This window comes from Rattus norvegicus, chromosome 10, assembly GCF_021556685.1.
Source record: "Rattus norvegicus strain SHRSP/BbbUtx chromosome 10, alternate assembly SHRSP_T2T, whole genome shotgun sequence".
Taxonomy (NCBI): Eukaryota; Metazoa; Chordata; class Mammalia; order Rodentia; family Muridae; genus Rattus; species Rattus norvegicus.
The window spans coordinates 58043832-58060681 of NC_141543.1; the positions used below are offsets into that span (position 1 = coordinate 58043832).

The 16850-nt window shown below is 48.4% G+C and overlaps 1 protein-coding gene across 2 annotated transcripts in view; it reads left to right on the forward strand.

Annotated features, from left to right (window-relative positions):
• The first annotated feature begins 9643 nt into the window (after positions 1–9643).
• The window catches only part of Gas7 (growth arrest specific 7), a 230730-nt gene continuing 223523 nt past the window's right edge, over positions 9644–16850 (forward strand). Inside the window, 1 exon segment of one of the 2 annotated variants that reach the window (NM_001414201.2) lies at positions 9644–10328. In NM_001414201.2, coding sequence (NP_001401130.1) covers positions 10146–10328 — 183 coding nt within the window. In that variant the 5' untranslated portion in view covers positions 9644–10145. 2 annotated transcript variants of the gene reach the window in all.

Consider the following 16850-nt stretch of genomic DNA (forward strand, 5'->3'; position numbering starts at 1 on the left):
ACAAGTCTCTACCAACAAGCCACACCCTTATGCCCAGACTTTAACTTCTTGGTGTTATTTTTGGCCCCACAACTAATTTAGTTCATCCAAGTTTTCAGTCACCCCCTTAGGAGGAGAACCCTTGAGGCTGGAATTTGTCCTTAGAGTTCTCATGTGAAGGAAATAAGAAAGTGGATTTTTCCCTCTCTCCCTAGACTCCTCTTCAGTTCTTATCTTCTGTCTCTCCAGTTTCTATCATTCTTTGTTTTTCTTCATTTATCTGTTAATAATTCTGCCAAGTAAAATCACAAGCCATTGCTTTAGGTTAGACTCCTGTACTGCCCCAATAGACCACCCCTCCCCACAAACAAACAAACAAATCAAATCAAAATGGAATCACTCAAGCTAAAATTCCTGCTACCACCCTGCAGCTGCTTAACTGGCCACAGAAATCGGAGTCAGTGAGGTAAAGTTCCAAAGTTCCAAATGGCATCAGTCAGAAAGATAATGGCATTTTCTGGGCCTTAACCACTGGGAGTGACCCTTGGTTGCTTGCTAGTGACTACAGGTTCCTTTTTGATTGTCTTGACTCTGCCTCCACCTTAGAAGGTAAGTAACTGAAATGTCCAGTCCTTTTTCCACTTCCTTATGTATATATTTGGGTCTGAAGTCAGGGCCTGGTCCTTGCTGGGCAAGCTATCTTCCAACCAACCCCACCAATCTTTACTTGTTTTGCCCCTTTTTTTATAGGGACAAAGCAATAGGAACCTCCTGGGCTCATTGAAACATATTCTGTTTTATGAGTACAGTTATTACCAGTGTTTGCTCTCTAGGTTCACTCTTTCTCCCTCAGGGAATCATGGGGCCAGTAAGACCAGAAAACCAAGTGAGAAGTGTAGACATTGATTCTTCCAAGGATAGGCAAAATAGGGGAGAGGCAGACTCACAAATCAACTCTTTGTTTGTTTGTTTGTTTGTTTGTTTTTGAGACAGATTTTTAGGTAGCCCAGGCTAGCCTCAACATTGATATGTAGAACTCCTGGCCTTCTTGCTTCCTTCTTTCAAGTGCTGGGATTCCAGGCTTGTAGCTTCATGCCTGGCTCTCACAAATCAACACTTGAGGACAAGGTAAGAAAAGAAAACGAGGGTGAAAAAATCAACTTCTCAACCCTTGGGGATGGAGGGCCAGGGTTGTACAATGCCAAGTAAAGAAAATCAGAGAAGGAGATGGGATAATAAAGGGAAGGAAATTCATGTATTTTCTGAAAATGGGTGGGACTCCTTTCCCTTTTTCTTTTTAACTGTTCCTGCAGTCCTTGGCTGTTATAGGGGTTGAGGTAGTGGCAAAGTTCATGTGGCATGTGGATGAGAGTATAATGAAGTGAAAAGCTGTCTGGTTGCCACTCTAGCAGGCAACTTAGATACATCCAGTTACACCTGCTCTATCTGCCTGAGGAAGGAATTCCAACCTTGAGGCCTCCTGTCTTCCTGGGCACGATGTGGGAAGGTTAGAAATGTTCAAAGTTCAAAAGGTTGCTCATCTCAGGCTACAACGCAGCCAAGTAAGATTTTCACCAAGGTTGCTATGATGGCAGATGATCATGTAACCTCAGCCTTTGGGAGGTAGTGGCAAGAAAAAAAGGATGTTCAAGGTTGTCCTCCCGAGAGCTGGGGTCACAAGGCTAAGCCACTGAACCTGACTAATGTTAAGAAGTGATGGGACTTGCCAAATAAGATAGCAATAGAAAGGCTACCAACTTACAAACGGCAGTGTTCTCTTTGCATAGCCCTGGATGGCCTAGAATTCATGGTGTGTGTATAGTGCATTCACTTATGCACATGTGTATGTATGGGGTGTGTGTGTGTGTGTGTGTGTGTGTGTGTGTTAGTGCATGTAAGTGCTCTCAGAGCCCAGAAGAGGGCATCTGAGTTCCTGAACCTACTAAAGATAGGTGTTGGAGAGAAGCAGCCATGATGCTGGTCCCCCACAGTGATTTTACACACACACGTTTTAGGATCTTGAGTTGAACCATCTGGTTGAGGTTCCAGTGGAGGCAGGGAGGGTGGGGCACTATGATTTCTTTACAACACCCAGTGCCAACTTCCTCCTGTATTCCAAGTAGGGAACAGACCAGGCCCTCTGTTTTGTTTTGCCTCACTATGCTTTACTGAGTCAGATCCCCTGTATAACCTAGACTGGTCTGGAGTTTGCAACAATCCTCCTGCATCAGCTTCCCACATGCTGGGATGACAAGCATGAGCTATCACACACCACGTCCATTTCTTTCTCCAAAATCATAATTCCAAGATATGAATTTGCTGGGCACGGTGGCCCATGTCTTATTCCAGCACTCTGGAGGTAGAGGCAAGGGGATCTCTGTGAGTTCAAGGCCAGCCTCATCTACACAGTGAGGGCCAGGCCAGGGAGTACTACACAGTTGATGTCTCATCTCAAAAAAAAAAAAAAGTAAAATAAATCTTCAAGAAATATCTATTTTTATTATGTTTAAATAAAATCATGTTTATAGTGGAATTATGTTTAGAATGCAAAATACATATGCTCATATTATATTATTTGTGTTATTTGGATGGCTTAATGAGAGAAGTGCATGGATAACATGCTTGTGACCCTCTCTCTACCATCTCCATTTAGGTTGACTGTTTTTATGTTAACTTGACACAAGCTAGGCTCATCTGACAAGAGGGACTCTCAATTGAGAAAACACCTCCATTGGATTACCTGTAAGCAAGTCAATGGGACATTTTCTTAATTAATGGTTAACGTGGGAGGGCCTGGCCCACTGGAAATGGAGCCAGGGGTGAGTGGTCCTGGGTGAGTCAAAATGCAAGTTGAGCAAGCCAATAAGCAGCCTCCATTCTCTCTGCTTCAGCTCCTGCCTCTAGGTCCCTGTCTTGAGTTACTGCCCTGACTTCGTTCAGTGATGAATTATAAACTGTAAGTTGAAATAAACCTTTTTCTCCCCAAGTTCCTTTTGGACATGTTTTTTTTATCACAGTTCTTTGATGCAGGGACAATATTCTTTGTTTGTTTAATAAATTGCATTAAAATGTAGCATCCCCACAAATGAATGTACCAGGGAGGATAGAATGGATGTGCTACATCATGTACAGGCAGGCGAGATGGCTTGGCACGTAAAGCCACTTGCCACCAAGGCTGAAAACCTGAGTTCAATCCCCAAGACCCACAAGGTGGAGAGAATCAACTACCAAAACTGTCCTCCGACCTTCATACCCTGTGCCTCAGCACAGACACACACACACACACACACACACACACACACACACACACACACACACCCCAAACAAATAAAATATAATAAATTTAAGCAATAATTACCCAAGTGTGTTAGTGCACACATGTGGTTCCAGAACTTAGGGGGCTGAAGGAGAAAAAAATAGTAATTAGAGGTTGACCTGGGCTCTGTGCAAGGAGAGAGCCGTCTCTGAACCTTCCCAAATGCCCTGCAGCGATGCCACCATCATCTTCATGGCTGTCCCCTATCCATTATCCAGACTTCTAGGAACTTCATGAGTCACGCCACCCTGTATAAATTCTTGAATGTCCGGCTTTCCTTGACCCATGATCCATGTGTGGGATTCATCCTGTCCCTGTGGCAGTGATTGCTCTTCATCAATTAATGGAGTTCTCTACTGTACAAACTCTTCCCGGGGTATACATTCCACTGCTAACAGATATCAGATTGTTTCTGATCTGGAGCTAGCTGAATGGTCTTGCTGTAAGTTGTTGACATGTGCTATGGTTTGGGTAAGTATCTCCCAAAGGCCCACAAGTGGAAAGCAAGGGTGACAGCCTAATAGCTTGATGAGTTTATGAGCATGTCCCAGTTTGATGTCTTCTAGAAAGAGAAGTGATAGGTCGTAGAGGATGTCCCTGTTCAGTTTCGTGAAGTACTATCAGTGTTCCCAAGGGCTGTGATTCTTAGTGTGTGGAAATTCCACCTAGAACACATTATCCCAGTATATTATTAGTGGCTTTTAAATAAGTGTTTGTTGCAGTTTTCCTCTTAACCCAACTAGCTCCCAAATAATTGAGACTGGAATATTGTGTTTATTTAACAAGCTTTAAGGGCACAACAATTGAGCAGTATCACTTTATTTTAATTCTCTAATGTAGTCTGGCTTTCTCCAGTCAAAATCCCAGCGATATTTGCATTTTAGTACTGATCTGGTTCTCTGGGCTCCAGGTATTTTCTCATGGTGTCTCCTGGACTCCTCTCCCACCTCCCCTGTGGCAAATTTTCACTTCTTCTCTTTACCCTGACTGAGAGGAAGTCCAGCCCTATTCTCTTTCCTGCTCAGTCATTGGTTGATCAGCTTTTATTGACAAATCAGAGAATAAATGAGGAGCAATCCTTACACAACATTGAGGCAGGAGATATTTAGAATAAGTATTATAATGTTGTAGCCAGATGCAACCAGACATGGGGGCAGAGAAATCAGCATTTGAATAATACAAGAATAGTCTTTACACAGTGCACAATGGCACAGTAACATGCCTACAGTATATTTTTTGCTTTGTTTCTACCCTAACTATAGATGAGAGTACACTGATGTCTCCTTGGACTGTGCCTTGCTTGCTTTTCTTGATGATCAAAAAGTCAATCTCTCTCTCTCTCTCTCTCTCTCTCTCTCTCTCTCTCTCTCACACACACACACACACACACACACACACACACACAGAGTCTTACTCACCTCTAGACTAGACTAGACTTGAACTCACAGACTCAGAGAAGTCCACCTGCCTCTGCCTCCAACATGCTGGCATTAAAATGTGTGCCGTGGTGTCCAGCTAACAGCAGCTAACATTCCGTTAAGTTAAACTCTTTTTAGTATAATAGGAATGAGAGTTAACACTGTAGCCCACTACCACAAAACATAATTGGTCTTTCCACATTTGAGGTAGCCACACAGAGGCCAGCTCATCTGGAATGTGGTGATTAAGCCTTGCCCCAGGAGAACCACCGTTCACAGTACTTCTCTTCTCTGCCAGGTGTGGATATTCACTTTTCTTCAAGTTCTGGGGATTGAATCTCTGGCATCATGGCAGCAAGGCAAGTGCTATTCTAGAGAGGCAGCCCCAGCCCAGTATAAACATTTGTTGTTTGTTTTTATTACATTTATTTATTCATTGTGAGTAGGTGTTCAGATGTCATGTTGAGCATGTGAAGATCAGGGGAAAATTCCCTTCCACCACGTGGATCCCAGAGATTACATGTTAGCAGCCAGCACCTCTGCCTGCTTGAGCCAGCTCCCCAGCCCCCAGCACGGGTTTGTTGAAGGTAGGTGAGGCGGCGGCGACTGCTTAGCATCAGGGTTGGCTGTTGCTCTAAGTTGGGCTTGGCTTCCTTGGCTCTTCCTCTTACTGTGTTCTCTCATACACCCTTTCCCTTTCTATCCTATCTGGAACGTTACCTCAGATGTCACCTCCCCAGAAGTCACCAGATGCAATCTCTCAACTTCGGTGAGACTTGTGAACAAAAATCTCTCTCCTTCTCTCTCTCTCCCTCCCTCCCTCTCTCTGTCTCTGTCTCTCTCTCTGTCTCCCTGTCTCTGTCTCTGTCTCTCTGTCTTCCCTCCCTTCCCTTCCTCCCATCCTTTTTGAATCCCCTCCTTCTTATCTCCCTTTTGAGACAGGTCCTATTCTATAGTGCTAGCTGACCCCAAACTCACTACATAAGCCAAGCTGGCCTCAAATTCATGGCAACCCTCCTGCCTCCGTCTCTTAAGTGCTGGTATTACAAATGTATGCACCCCCACTTCTCTCTCTATCCAGACTCCGCTGTTTGGTTTTTGTTTTTGTTTTGTTTTAAAATAGTGAGGCAAAATGGACTGAGGCAATCATTAACCATTCTAAAGGAATTCTTTGTGTTTCTATTTCTTAAGATCAGAATGTCATGTGCCTCATTTGATTTAGAGATAGGTCATGCTACATAGAACAGGTTGACCTGACATCGCACTATAGCCTAGGCTGTCCTCAAACTCATGATCTTCAAGCCTCAGCATCCCAAGCGCTGGTGTCATAGGCGTGTATCACAATGCCCAGCTTACAGAGAGGACTCAACAGCTCCCTGGGCTGTTGCTGAATGAACTGGTATTCAGAGATGGAGAAAAATACTGACTAGGTGAAGGGCGCCTTGATCTGCATTTATTTTTGTTTTATGTTACAGCTTTGTGACGCACTTTACTTTCCAAAAATCTATCTGTTTCAAGTGTACAGTCTAGTGACTTACCAGATTGTGCAATCGTTACTATAATCTAATTTGGGAGCATTTTCACTACCCCAAAAGAAACCTTGTGTTTCTTTGCTTACTCTTGTCCCCAGGCAACCACCAATCTATTTACTGTCTCTATGGATCCGCCTCTGGGGACATTTCACATAAAGAAATCATAGAATTCATGGCCTTTCACATCTGGAAGCTTTCGGGTAATAGCTTTGAAGTTTGTCCATGCCGGGGTGCGAGTTGGCACTGCATTCTTTTTGAAGCTCAGTAACCATTCTATGGCACGTTGGGCAGATAGAAGCCATGAGTTCTATCAGGCATGAAGCAGCAGGCATGTGGGGCACTTCCGTGTTTAGTGTTATTCTGCTATACTGGCATACAGGTCTTGCATGGGCGTATGTTTTTCTTCCCTCTCTCCCTCCTTCCCCTTTTCCTTTGCACTAAGAGTAAGCCTTTGCACACGCTGAGCACTGCAGGCCTTCGTTTTCTGAAACAGTCTCACCTTATACTTCCGGCCGATCTTCAACTTGTAGCCTTCCTGCTTTCATCTCCTGAGTGCTGGGATTGTAAGTGTGCACCAGCACACTGGGTTCAGGAGGTGCTGGGATGGAATCTTGGGCTTCGTGCATCTGAGGCAAGCGCTCTGTCAACTTAGCTGGATGCTCAGCACTGAGCTGCACCCTCAGTTAGCTCCCTTGGCTTCCGTTTCTTTTGGAGATAGCATCTTGGTGTGTAGCCCAGTCTGAGTTCAAACTCAAGACAACGGTCCTGCCTCAGCCTGAATCACCATTCCTGCCCTCCACTTCTCTTTTGGACATTATTGACTCTCTCTGCTGTTCTAGTCTTATCTCTACCCTGACTGATGCCACACATTGCCCCTTACAGCCCTTCCTTCCTGTCTCTTCTCTTTCTCTTTATGCCTCCCCTCCCTTCCTCTCCTCTTCCATCGCCCTCCCCTTTCTTCCTGTCCTCTTTGTCTGACTGTGTAGCCCAGCCTGGCCTCAGACTCCTAAGTTCTGTAGGTGAGCCTTGCCACATCTATCTCTAGAAAGCTAAGATACTCCTGGGTATGAACCCTAGGGTCTAAGTTGCTTTCTCATGATCCTGGGGATGGAACACAGTGCCTTGCTTATGCTAGGCAACTGTATCACTGAGCCACACCCCCATCCCTCTATAGTGGATGCACCGCCTAATAGGCAGAATGAGCTAGAGGAAACAGCACGTCAGGTACAGAAAGCCAAACCCAAGTTTAAAGTCTTGTTTTGTGGTGACTGGCCATTTGACCGCAGGCAAGTCACATCCTCTGAATTCAGTTTCTCCCCTCTTGATGTGCACCTTACCATATCACCCATGGTGGGAATGCCTGAGACAGGTTATTCGGTGCCAAGAATTCTGGATGCCTTAGAGGCTGAATCTTCTGTAATGGGAATTCTTCTTTGCAAGATAGCCCTAAATCAGTCCGTTCTTCTTACTGAATCAGGCCACATCATCAAGTCTGGATAATTTGCCGAAAGCCACGTACCTGAGACAGAGTATTTGAATTCTGGTCGGTCCCATTGGTATTTTAGCTTTTGTTGTTGTTATTGTTAGCTTGTCTCCTACTCTGTCCTTTTTGAGACAGACTCACACCCACACTGGCCTGGACCTCACTATATCACTCAGGCAGACCTTGAACTTTCTGGTGATTTTTCTGCCTCAGCCTCCTGGATGATGGGGTTACAGGTAGAAGACCTCACCCCCAATTTAACTATTGTTTTCTATATCATCTCTTAACGGCAGCCTGACTGAATGAAGCTTTTCCTTAATTCCTGGACAAGCACAAATTGTAAGTGCCCTTGTCAGGTTGTCCAGGATTCTCCTTCGGTGAGATGGCTTCCATGCAGACTGGGGCTTAGGGGATACTCTCAAAGCTGGGATGGGCTTTTAAAAAGCTACAGGAATGGTTCTAATGAGCTGCCAAGATGGAGGACCGCCGCGCTAAAGGAACCTGATTCAAAGCTCAGACAAATATGCAAGAATTTAAGGCTTTCTGTACCTCATACTGAACTGACTTTGTCATGGGTATCAGCTCATGCTGAGAGATTTACTCCTGCTGAATAGGCCACAGGAAACTCTACAAGTTACAAAGCAAGGGGCATAAGGAGTTGGTAAGAACGCGGACTGTATATTCCTTATGGAAAAAAACTTGACAGGAAACAGAAGTAGGCAGATCTCTGTGAGTTAAGAGATAAGCCTGGTCTACATAGATTCAGGCCTCCTAGGGCTACATAGTAAGACCCTGTCTAGGGGCGGAGGAAAGGGAAGTAAAGACATAGAAATGGTGAGGATTTTGTAGGATTTGCATATACATAATACAGTGTCTTGGGACTGTGATCCAAATCTGATAAATCTGATATTAATACTCATAGCTCAAATGTAACTTTATACAGTCTTCAGTGATATTTCTCTCTCTTTCCCTCCCTCCTTTGCTCCTTGTCCTTCTTTCAGACCACCCTAGCCTGGGATTCTCATCATCTTCTAACACTTATGTGACAGGGTTGGGAGGACAGGTGAGCGCTGTCATCTAGTCCCGATGCACTTTCGTTTGAAGGTGGACTCCTCCTCAGTAACACCCTGTTTGCACAGACAATGGTTTGATTTTGGACTGTAGGTCTTCAATTGACTGTAGGTCAACTGATTATAGCAGCGGCAGTGAAGGGTCCAGCTATTTACAAGTTAGGATATGTACTTTCATTTTTAAACTAGCAAAGAAAGGGGCCTTTTCCCTCATGTACGCTTCTTCAGCACCTGAGGTCTACGAAAGTCTCAAGGGCAGGGAACACAGCAAGCCCCTTCTAATTAATGCCTGCTAATGTCTGGTGGCTGACTAAATGGGTGGATAGCCCTCAGCAGACCCATCCTGAATTCAGGAGGGCTAGACCATGGTCCCAACCCTCTAACCATTTCCCGAAAAGCCAAAAAGGTTCTTGCTCTCGCCTTTATTTAACCTTTCCAATATTTAGCCTCATCGGCCTGATTCCAAAACGTACCAACCCCGACTACTTATCCTCATCTCCCCACCGCATCCTCCTCTGATGTGACACACTGTCACTGGGCTTCCCTTCTTCGGCGCCAGGCTTCAAATCTGTCTTTATCCATTGTTCAGTTTCCTGAGAGTCAAGTTCAGCCAGGCTTCATGCACTACAATAATGGTCATAAACACAATCCCTTGCAGACACCTGGGAGGCAGCGCCGCCTGTCACCCACCACCAGATCTAAACCAGAGGAACCGAGGGGCGTTTCCATTCCAGCTGCTCTGGGTGGCGGGGTCGCCCGGGAATCCCTCTGCCGGGGAGTGCCCGGCCCTCCGCGGGCGTGGCCGGTCTGGCCCGGCCCCTGGCCCGCCCTGGTCGCCTCGAGAGAGTCCCCGCCCGGCCACCGGCCGCCAACCGCGCTCCCTCCGTGTCTTCCCGTGCTCCGCTTGCTCCGGACGAGCCCCGCCGAGGGGGATGCTCCGGGCACCACCTCTTGGGGCAGTTGCGCCTCTTAGCTCACTCCGGCGTCCCCAGCCGCGGCGGCCCCGGGAAGTTGTCTCGTGAGCCCGCGGCCCCCGGGTCTCCTCCTCCTGAGCCCCGCCCCCCGCCCAGCGCGGGGGACCGCAGAGCCGCCCGGCCCGGGGGCGTCGCCGCTCGCTCTCCGGAGCCCGCGGAGTCCGAGAAACCAGCGCTGCTGGCGAGCGTCCGCTCCCCTGCAAGCAGCGCGCTTGACTCGGAAGCCCGGGGACCCCTGCGCAGCTCCGCCACGGCGCGCGCCCAGAGCGCGGGAGCCCGGAGCACCGGGCGCCTGGGACCCCGCGCAGCCTCTGGCCAGCCCGCGGGGCTCGGCAGGGATGTGGGCTGTGCTGTGAGCCCGGGCGCCAGGGCCATGGCCGGCGCCCGCTGCCGGACCCTGTACCCCTTCTCTGGGGAGCGGCACAGCCAGGGGCTGCGCTTCGCTGCGGGCGAGCTGCTCACGCTGCTTCAGGTCCCGGACGGCGGATGGTGGGAAGGCGAGAAGGACGACGGGCTCCGTGGCTGGTTCCCCGCCAGCTACGTGCAACTGCTGGAGGTGAGCGGCCAGGGCCTGGGTCGGGCACCCGCTACCCTCCATACCTTCCCGCTTAGGGGGGACGAAGGGTGCGGGGGAGGGGTTGGGGCGTGGACAGCGTTCTCCTCCTACCCGGCCTCCTGAGCACGTCGTGGCTGCTCGGGGGAAAGCGAGAACTTGTTGCCTGTGCGAGTTCTGGAGCAGGCGGGCGCGCTGCTGTGGATGACAGGGGCCACCAAGGGGCCGCCGAGCCCGGTGGTCTTGGCAAGGCGCGCGGGTGATGGAGGTTCAGAAAGGTGGCCCCACAGTCCCGCCTCTCCAGCAGACTATCAGACTAGCGGTCAGTCATGCTGACCCGGGGCAGGCTGCCCGGCTACCTCCTCCGGGCCGCCCACTTGCTGGTCCACTGAGATGCACCAGTTAGCAATGAACTGAAGCAGAACAGCAGGCTAGACCCGGGGATGCAGCTAGACCCTAAGCAGCTTCCCACCCTTCAGGATCAGTACCCTAAAGTGGCTTGTTCTTGGGGATCTGGCTTGGCCCCAAGGCTTCATAGGACTGCTGAGCCAAGTCAGCTGGCTGTTTATTGTCTGGGTGACAATTGTGAGGCCTCTTTGGCCTCTAATCACTGAGCTCATGGTCACAGTCTGAGTGAAAGCCCAAGTTTCTAAAGTCCTTTGTGTGTGTGTGTGTGTGTGTGTGTGTGTGTGTGTGTGTGTGTGTAGTATATGGTGGGGTGGGGTGGTATTTTTCAGTCCTTACTGAGAGTCCAGGATTGTCATAAAGACTAAACTAGCCCTCACCCTCAGTAGTATATGTATACCTAGGTTTTGGTAAAACCCAGTCTAAATAAGGGAGCTAATTTGTCTTTTACTGGGACCTATTTAAGAACAGAGTAGCAATGAAAATGTTACATGCCAGGGTGAGGTGAGGAGATGGTCGTAGAGTGGGCAGACCTGGCAAGGGTTCTGTGACAGCACTATCAAATGTCTGTCCAGCCTCTGGGAACACATGATGCTTCTCTCGGGTCCAGGTAACAAACTTGCTCTAAGTGGATCATAGTAGCCCTGAAAATGAACCAGTAATATTTCTGTGCAAAAGGCTGGGACAAGCTTCCAGGTCTTAGCAGAGGTGTCTCTGGGAGTTCATAGTGTGCTCTAAGAACCTGTATCTGCAGGAGAGGCTCAGGCTTGGTTCTTTGCTTTTCTAAGTCCCATTTCTGAGGACTACGTTAAAGCAATTAATGAAGTATCTTTTGACAGAGAAACCTTGAGTCTCCTGGCAAAAAAACAAAACAAAACAAACAAACAAAAATAAAAACCCCACAACCTCTCTCTGAGAGGCATGTGTGAGTTCTTTCGGTGGCCACATTTCCCCAGGAAATACTGATGTGGAAATTTGCCTGGTGATTGTCTGTCTGGTGAGGAGTGTCCCTGACTAGATTCAGCCAGCTGTTCTGGGTGGGGACTCCTAAGAACAGAGTGCCCCTGCTTTTCACTGGAGAGGGAAGGGAACATGAACACATACAGGAGACGGAGCAGAATTATCCTCTGGGATGGCCTGGGTGTGCCTGTGGCATCCCTTGGCACTTACAGAGCTAAGAAGTCTCTGGTACCCAAGAACTTTTCAGAAGCCTCCCATCTATTAATAACACCTAGGTGCTACCAGGAGGACCCTCCAGTTGTACCACACAAGCCATGTGGACTGTCGTTGGTGTCCTGACAATTCCGTGAAGGTCTTAAGTGCTGCCCTTCACATAGGAAGCTTTATTTATCTTAAGCCACAATCTCACTATGTAGCTAAGGCTAGCTTCAAATTTGCAGTCAGTCCTCTTGCTTCTGCTTCCAAGTGCTGGAATTTCAGGCTTATGCCACGATATTTGGCACCGACCCGTTTAACAGATAGAGGAAGGCATGACAGCATTCAAAAGGCAAGTCTGTCACCCAACGAGTCACATTTGTTTATTAGCCTAACAACTCAGGTGGCTGAATAAATTCCTTGTGCATATTTGAACCCCAATCACCTGGACTAAGCTAAAGGAAGGATCTAAAATGATGTATGTGGAGAAGGGTGGGCATGCCCCTCCAGTTGGCATGTTGGTGACAGTATCCTTAATATGACCTGCAACTCTGGGGCCAAAGATAGGATAGCTGCATTCTGGATCGGCCTGGACCACCCCTGCTGCCTTCTCTGAGGTCTGAATTTGCCTATAACCAGCTGATTTTACCAAAGGTGAGGGCAAGGAGGAACCTGGCCCCACTGCCCAAGTACTGACTAGGATTCTCTCAGCATCCAACATGGAGATTCATGGATCAGGCTCTTAGTGTCTTGCAACCTCCCATGAGAGCAAGCTGGACCACTGGGCAGAGGTCTGGGAAGGGATAGAGGACATGCTATAGAGTCTCTTGAGGTTGGCTGAGTTTCACAGGCAGGGGGGTAAGCTGTGGAATAGCAGTGGGTAGAGTCTGAATCCTGAGACTGAGACTACAGAGCCCATCAGCAGCGAGGAGACAGAGGAGGGCCTGTAGACTCAGAAGCTGGTACTGCTGTAGGGGAAGACGCCCAAACAGAACGGACCCCACCAGCTTCCCTGGGAAGGGATGAGGTGGTGATAAGCACACAGCTGAAGAACTGGGTACTCCTCACAGTGTTCCTTCCGCCCTCTGGTGGAAAGAGGGATAACGGGAAGTGTCTTAGAGGAGGATGTGAGATACTGACAAGGATCTGCAAAGTGGACTCTCTCTCTCCACGGATCTCTTCCTGGTTCAGACAAAGGAAGGGAAACTAGAGGAAACACTGTGGAGGGGCATTGGGAGATGAACCCAGAAAGGCCTAGTAGATCTGCCTTGGAGATAGCCAACCTCAAATGAGAGCAAGGTTCAGGCGGACCTGGTCACTGGGGGCAATCTCTCTGGGGAAGATTCCTAGGAATTGGAAGAATGATACAATGAATATCTAGATCTCTGAAGATGGACTCTGGAGGACCTAAGCCCAGACAGAGATACAGGACCCAGCATCCCTGGCCACAGGAGTCCTGGTTACTCAAGGTGTAGCCAACCCTTTAGAGTACTCCTCTTCTCCCCAAAGATATGAGGTCTAAGCTAGGTAACTTCTCTTTGCTGCGTCAAGGCTCCAAGATAACATTTGCAAGAAGGAAAGGTGTGGTTTGAACCTGAACTTAGAACTTTCAGTTTATGATCAGCTCTTAGTCCAGTAAATTATGAGTATATGGTAACAGAGAACATCTCATAGTGGCCAGGAAGGAGAGGTGGTGGTGGTTTAACTCTACCCACCCCCTAGTAGGCCCCACTCCCCCTTCCACCACTTTCTAGGAATGCCGCAGGCTGGTTACTGAGTCTTTAGCATATGGGACTTTGTAAAGGACCTTTAAGATTGCAACCATAACCAGACACCCAAAGCAGGCTGTGGTGGGTAAAGACCCCGGATGAGAGCAGCTGGAAAAGCCTTTCTTGATGGCACCTTCAGCCACAAAGAAGGAGAGCATTGGAGAACTCCACTGACATTGTCTGAGAGACACAATAGAAGGAGAGTGGATGGATGGAGGAGATGGGGCCAGCCTGGAGGCTGGAGGGTATATGCCAGGCCAGCTCCAGGCCAGGCCTCTGGGTCACCTCCATAGACTGGGTGACCCACACAAAGGATGATTTCCACCAGTCCGCAAGGGTGCAGGCACAGCTCCAGGGAAAGATAGAGACGGGAAGTGAGCACTCCATCCCAAGGAAGACTTGTAGAGTCAGGTGTGGTACCAGAGTGGGCACAAAGGCTGGTCAGGCCTAAATGGGCTCAGGATTTCCTCGTGGTCTGCTCTTTCTTTGGATAGAAGTCAGGGACCTAAAGGGTAGTGTAAGGTCTCAGTAGAAACACCCAGAATTTGGGGAGATGATTTTAGAAGGGTGATAACATTGGAATACAGACACGACAGAGCTCTCCTTTAGGTGGTGCTGAGGTCCACACAGACAGATCTGGCCTTAAGAGGTACTGCTCGAAGCATGTCCCCAGACATCTGTATTGAAAGCGTAGCACTCAAGCACAGCAGTATCAAACGGTGTTAGGTTCTGAGGGCTCCACCCCCATGAATAGATTGATTGATGCCAGTTACAAAGAGGCCTGAAGGTGTGTAGTTTGAGAGCTTGCCTTTTCTTTCTCTGCCTTCTACCATGGGGTGATGCCATAAGAACGCAGAAGATGCTGGCATCTCAATATTGTATGCCACGGCCTCCAGAATCACGAGGCATATATTTATTTTATAAATCACCCAACTTGTGGTATTCTCTTATAGTCATTCAAAATGGAGTAAGTCTCACATACAGACCTCACTAGTGCCAGTCAGTGGGACAAGGCGGGTGAAGAAGGCGATCCTTGAACTCCATCTCCTCTCTTCTCCCTCTTTTCTCACCCTAGGGTTGCGTGATCATGTGGTGGGAGGTTAGAAGGAATAGATATGGGCTGTGCTGTGGATAATAAAGGGATGGACTTTTCTACTGCTAGGCAGCAGAGCATCCCAGAGCCCATCCTACATGACTGAGTGGCTAGAGCTCAGCTAGGCGGGTCTTCTGTCCGTTCACCTTGACAAACTCTATTGTCTGTTGAAGAGAATTGCAGTCGAATGGCAGCTGAGGATTGAGTCTGGAGACTCCATTGGGCTGGATGCATAGAAGAGCCCTGTTTTACTCAACCGGTTGTTACATGTGGCCTCTTTCCACATCCTGCCTCTCCTGTAGGGCATTTTCACGTGGCCTTTCTCCGGAGGGGGTTTTGTTGTTGTGTATTTTTTGTTTAATTGTTTTTGTTATTTGTTCTTTGAGACAGGGTTTCTCTGTGTAGCTCTGGTTGTCCTGGAACTCGATCTGTATTCCAGGCCTGCCTCAAACTCGGAGGTCTGCCTGCCTCTGCCTCCCGAGTGATGAGATTTAAATTCTTAGGTAGCCCAGTGGCCAGCTTCTTAAGGCTTTAACCCGGGATGAGCACATCAGTCTGCCTGCTGTTGGCAAAGTGAGTCACAGGGACAGTCTGGCAGTGGCATGGAAAGGAGGTAGGTTCAGTCTTGGAGGCAGGAGCAGGAGCCATGGAAGACCACCTTTGTGTATTTCCTGACTCCCAAGGATGGTGAAGACATCATGTGACAGACATTAGAAGGAGGCAGTAAGGCTTATGCTCAACTTCTGAACCAGAGAGAGAGAGAGAGGGCGGGGGGTGGGGTGGGGATCCCCTAGAAGCAGAAAAAGTGTCATAGAAATGGCCTTTCAATTTGGAGACTCTTCCTCTATTTCTATCCTAGGAGTTTGGGGGGGGGGTTGTTTTGTTTTGTTTTGTTTTGGTCTCCAGGGATTTCTTTATAGAGGCTCATAGTAAATAATGCAGCTGGAATCTGAAATGGTGTTTGCCTGGCCCTAAAGCCTGGGCTTGTCCACTAAGCTGTCAGCACACCAGGCCAGCCTTTTCATGCCAGAGCTCTGATAATTAACGGACACAGTGTCTCTGAGCTGTCTGACATTCAGGAGATGTTTGCTATGGTACATAAATTGATTTTAATCTAGAGTCCTTTTTTTCCTGTAACATGAAAATTACCTAAAATGGGTGTGACTTTGACCTTCACGCCAATATTTTTTTTTCCGGGCAGTCATTGACTCTGTTCACCATCAGGGTTGGTGGCTCCCCAGGTCTGTAATTTGGACCAAAATTGTGCCATTTTTCAGAGTCATCCCGCCATTCAATTAGGGGCCCGCATCAGCAGCTGCTGCTGTCTGAACATCTACCTTTGGCCATAGCACTGTCTCTCCCTGCCCAGCAGGAACCACCTTTCAAAAACACTGTGTGCTGGCCAGGCCGTGCAGCCACTCACAGCACTTTAAAGCACCGGGCTGAGCTTCTGGGCTTTATGGACCTCAGGCATCTTCACAAAAGTTCCCTTAGCAACAAGCCTGCAGGAATCCCTGACATCTGATATCCACTGGGAAAATCCCTGAGATCTGCTTCCACCTAGAAACATGAATGAGCCGCCACCTACCTATAATTCCAGCCTCAAAAGGGCAGCTGTGTCTGAGGGCTGGGCGGACCCTCACTGTATTGGCCCCACCGTTGAAGGGACATGCGTGGTAAACCAAGAAGCCCTGTGTCTATATGTGGTATTGTGGCTGCATTCCTAGAACGTGCTCCCTTATTACCCACAGGAGTGAGGTTATATAGGGCAAATCTCTTTGATACAACGTCCAGGCAGATCCCCCTGTCCTTAAATTGTCAAATTAGTAATTCCCTCTCTTCCTGCACAGGCAAGTTTTCTGGGGTGGTCTTTTTATACCTACAGGAAGAAGTAGACATGGCTGCCAGCAGGTATGCCTGGCTTCTCTTTTGGGAGCGCAAAGCATGAGGTGACATGGTAAATGCATAGCTCTGAAGTCCATGTGGCGTGATTTCAGTGGGGGGAGGGGGCCCCAAGGTCTGTATATGCTGATCGAGTGATCACTTTCTGAGCTGCATGCCTGATTCCGATGTCACGTATTACAAGGATCTGCTTACGTCCCT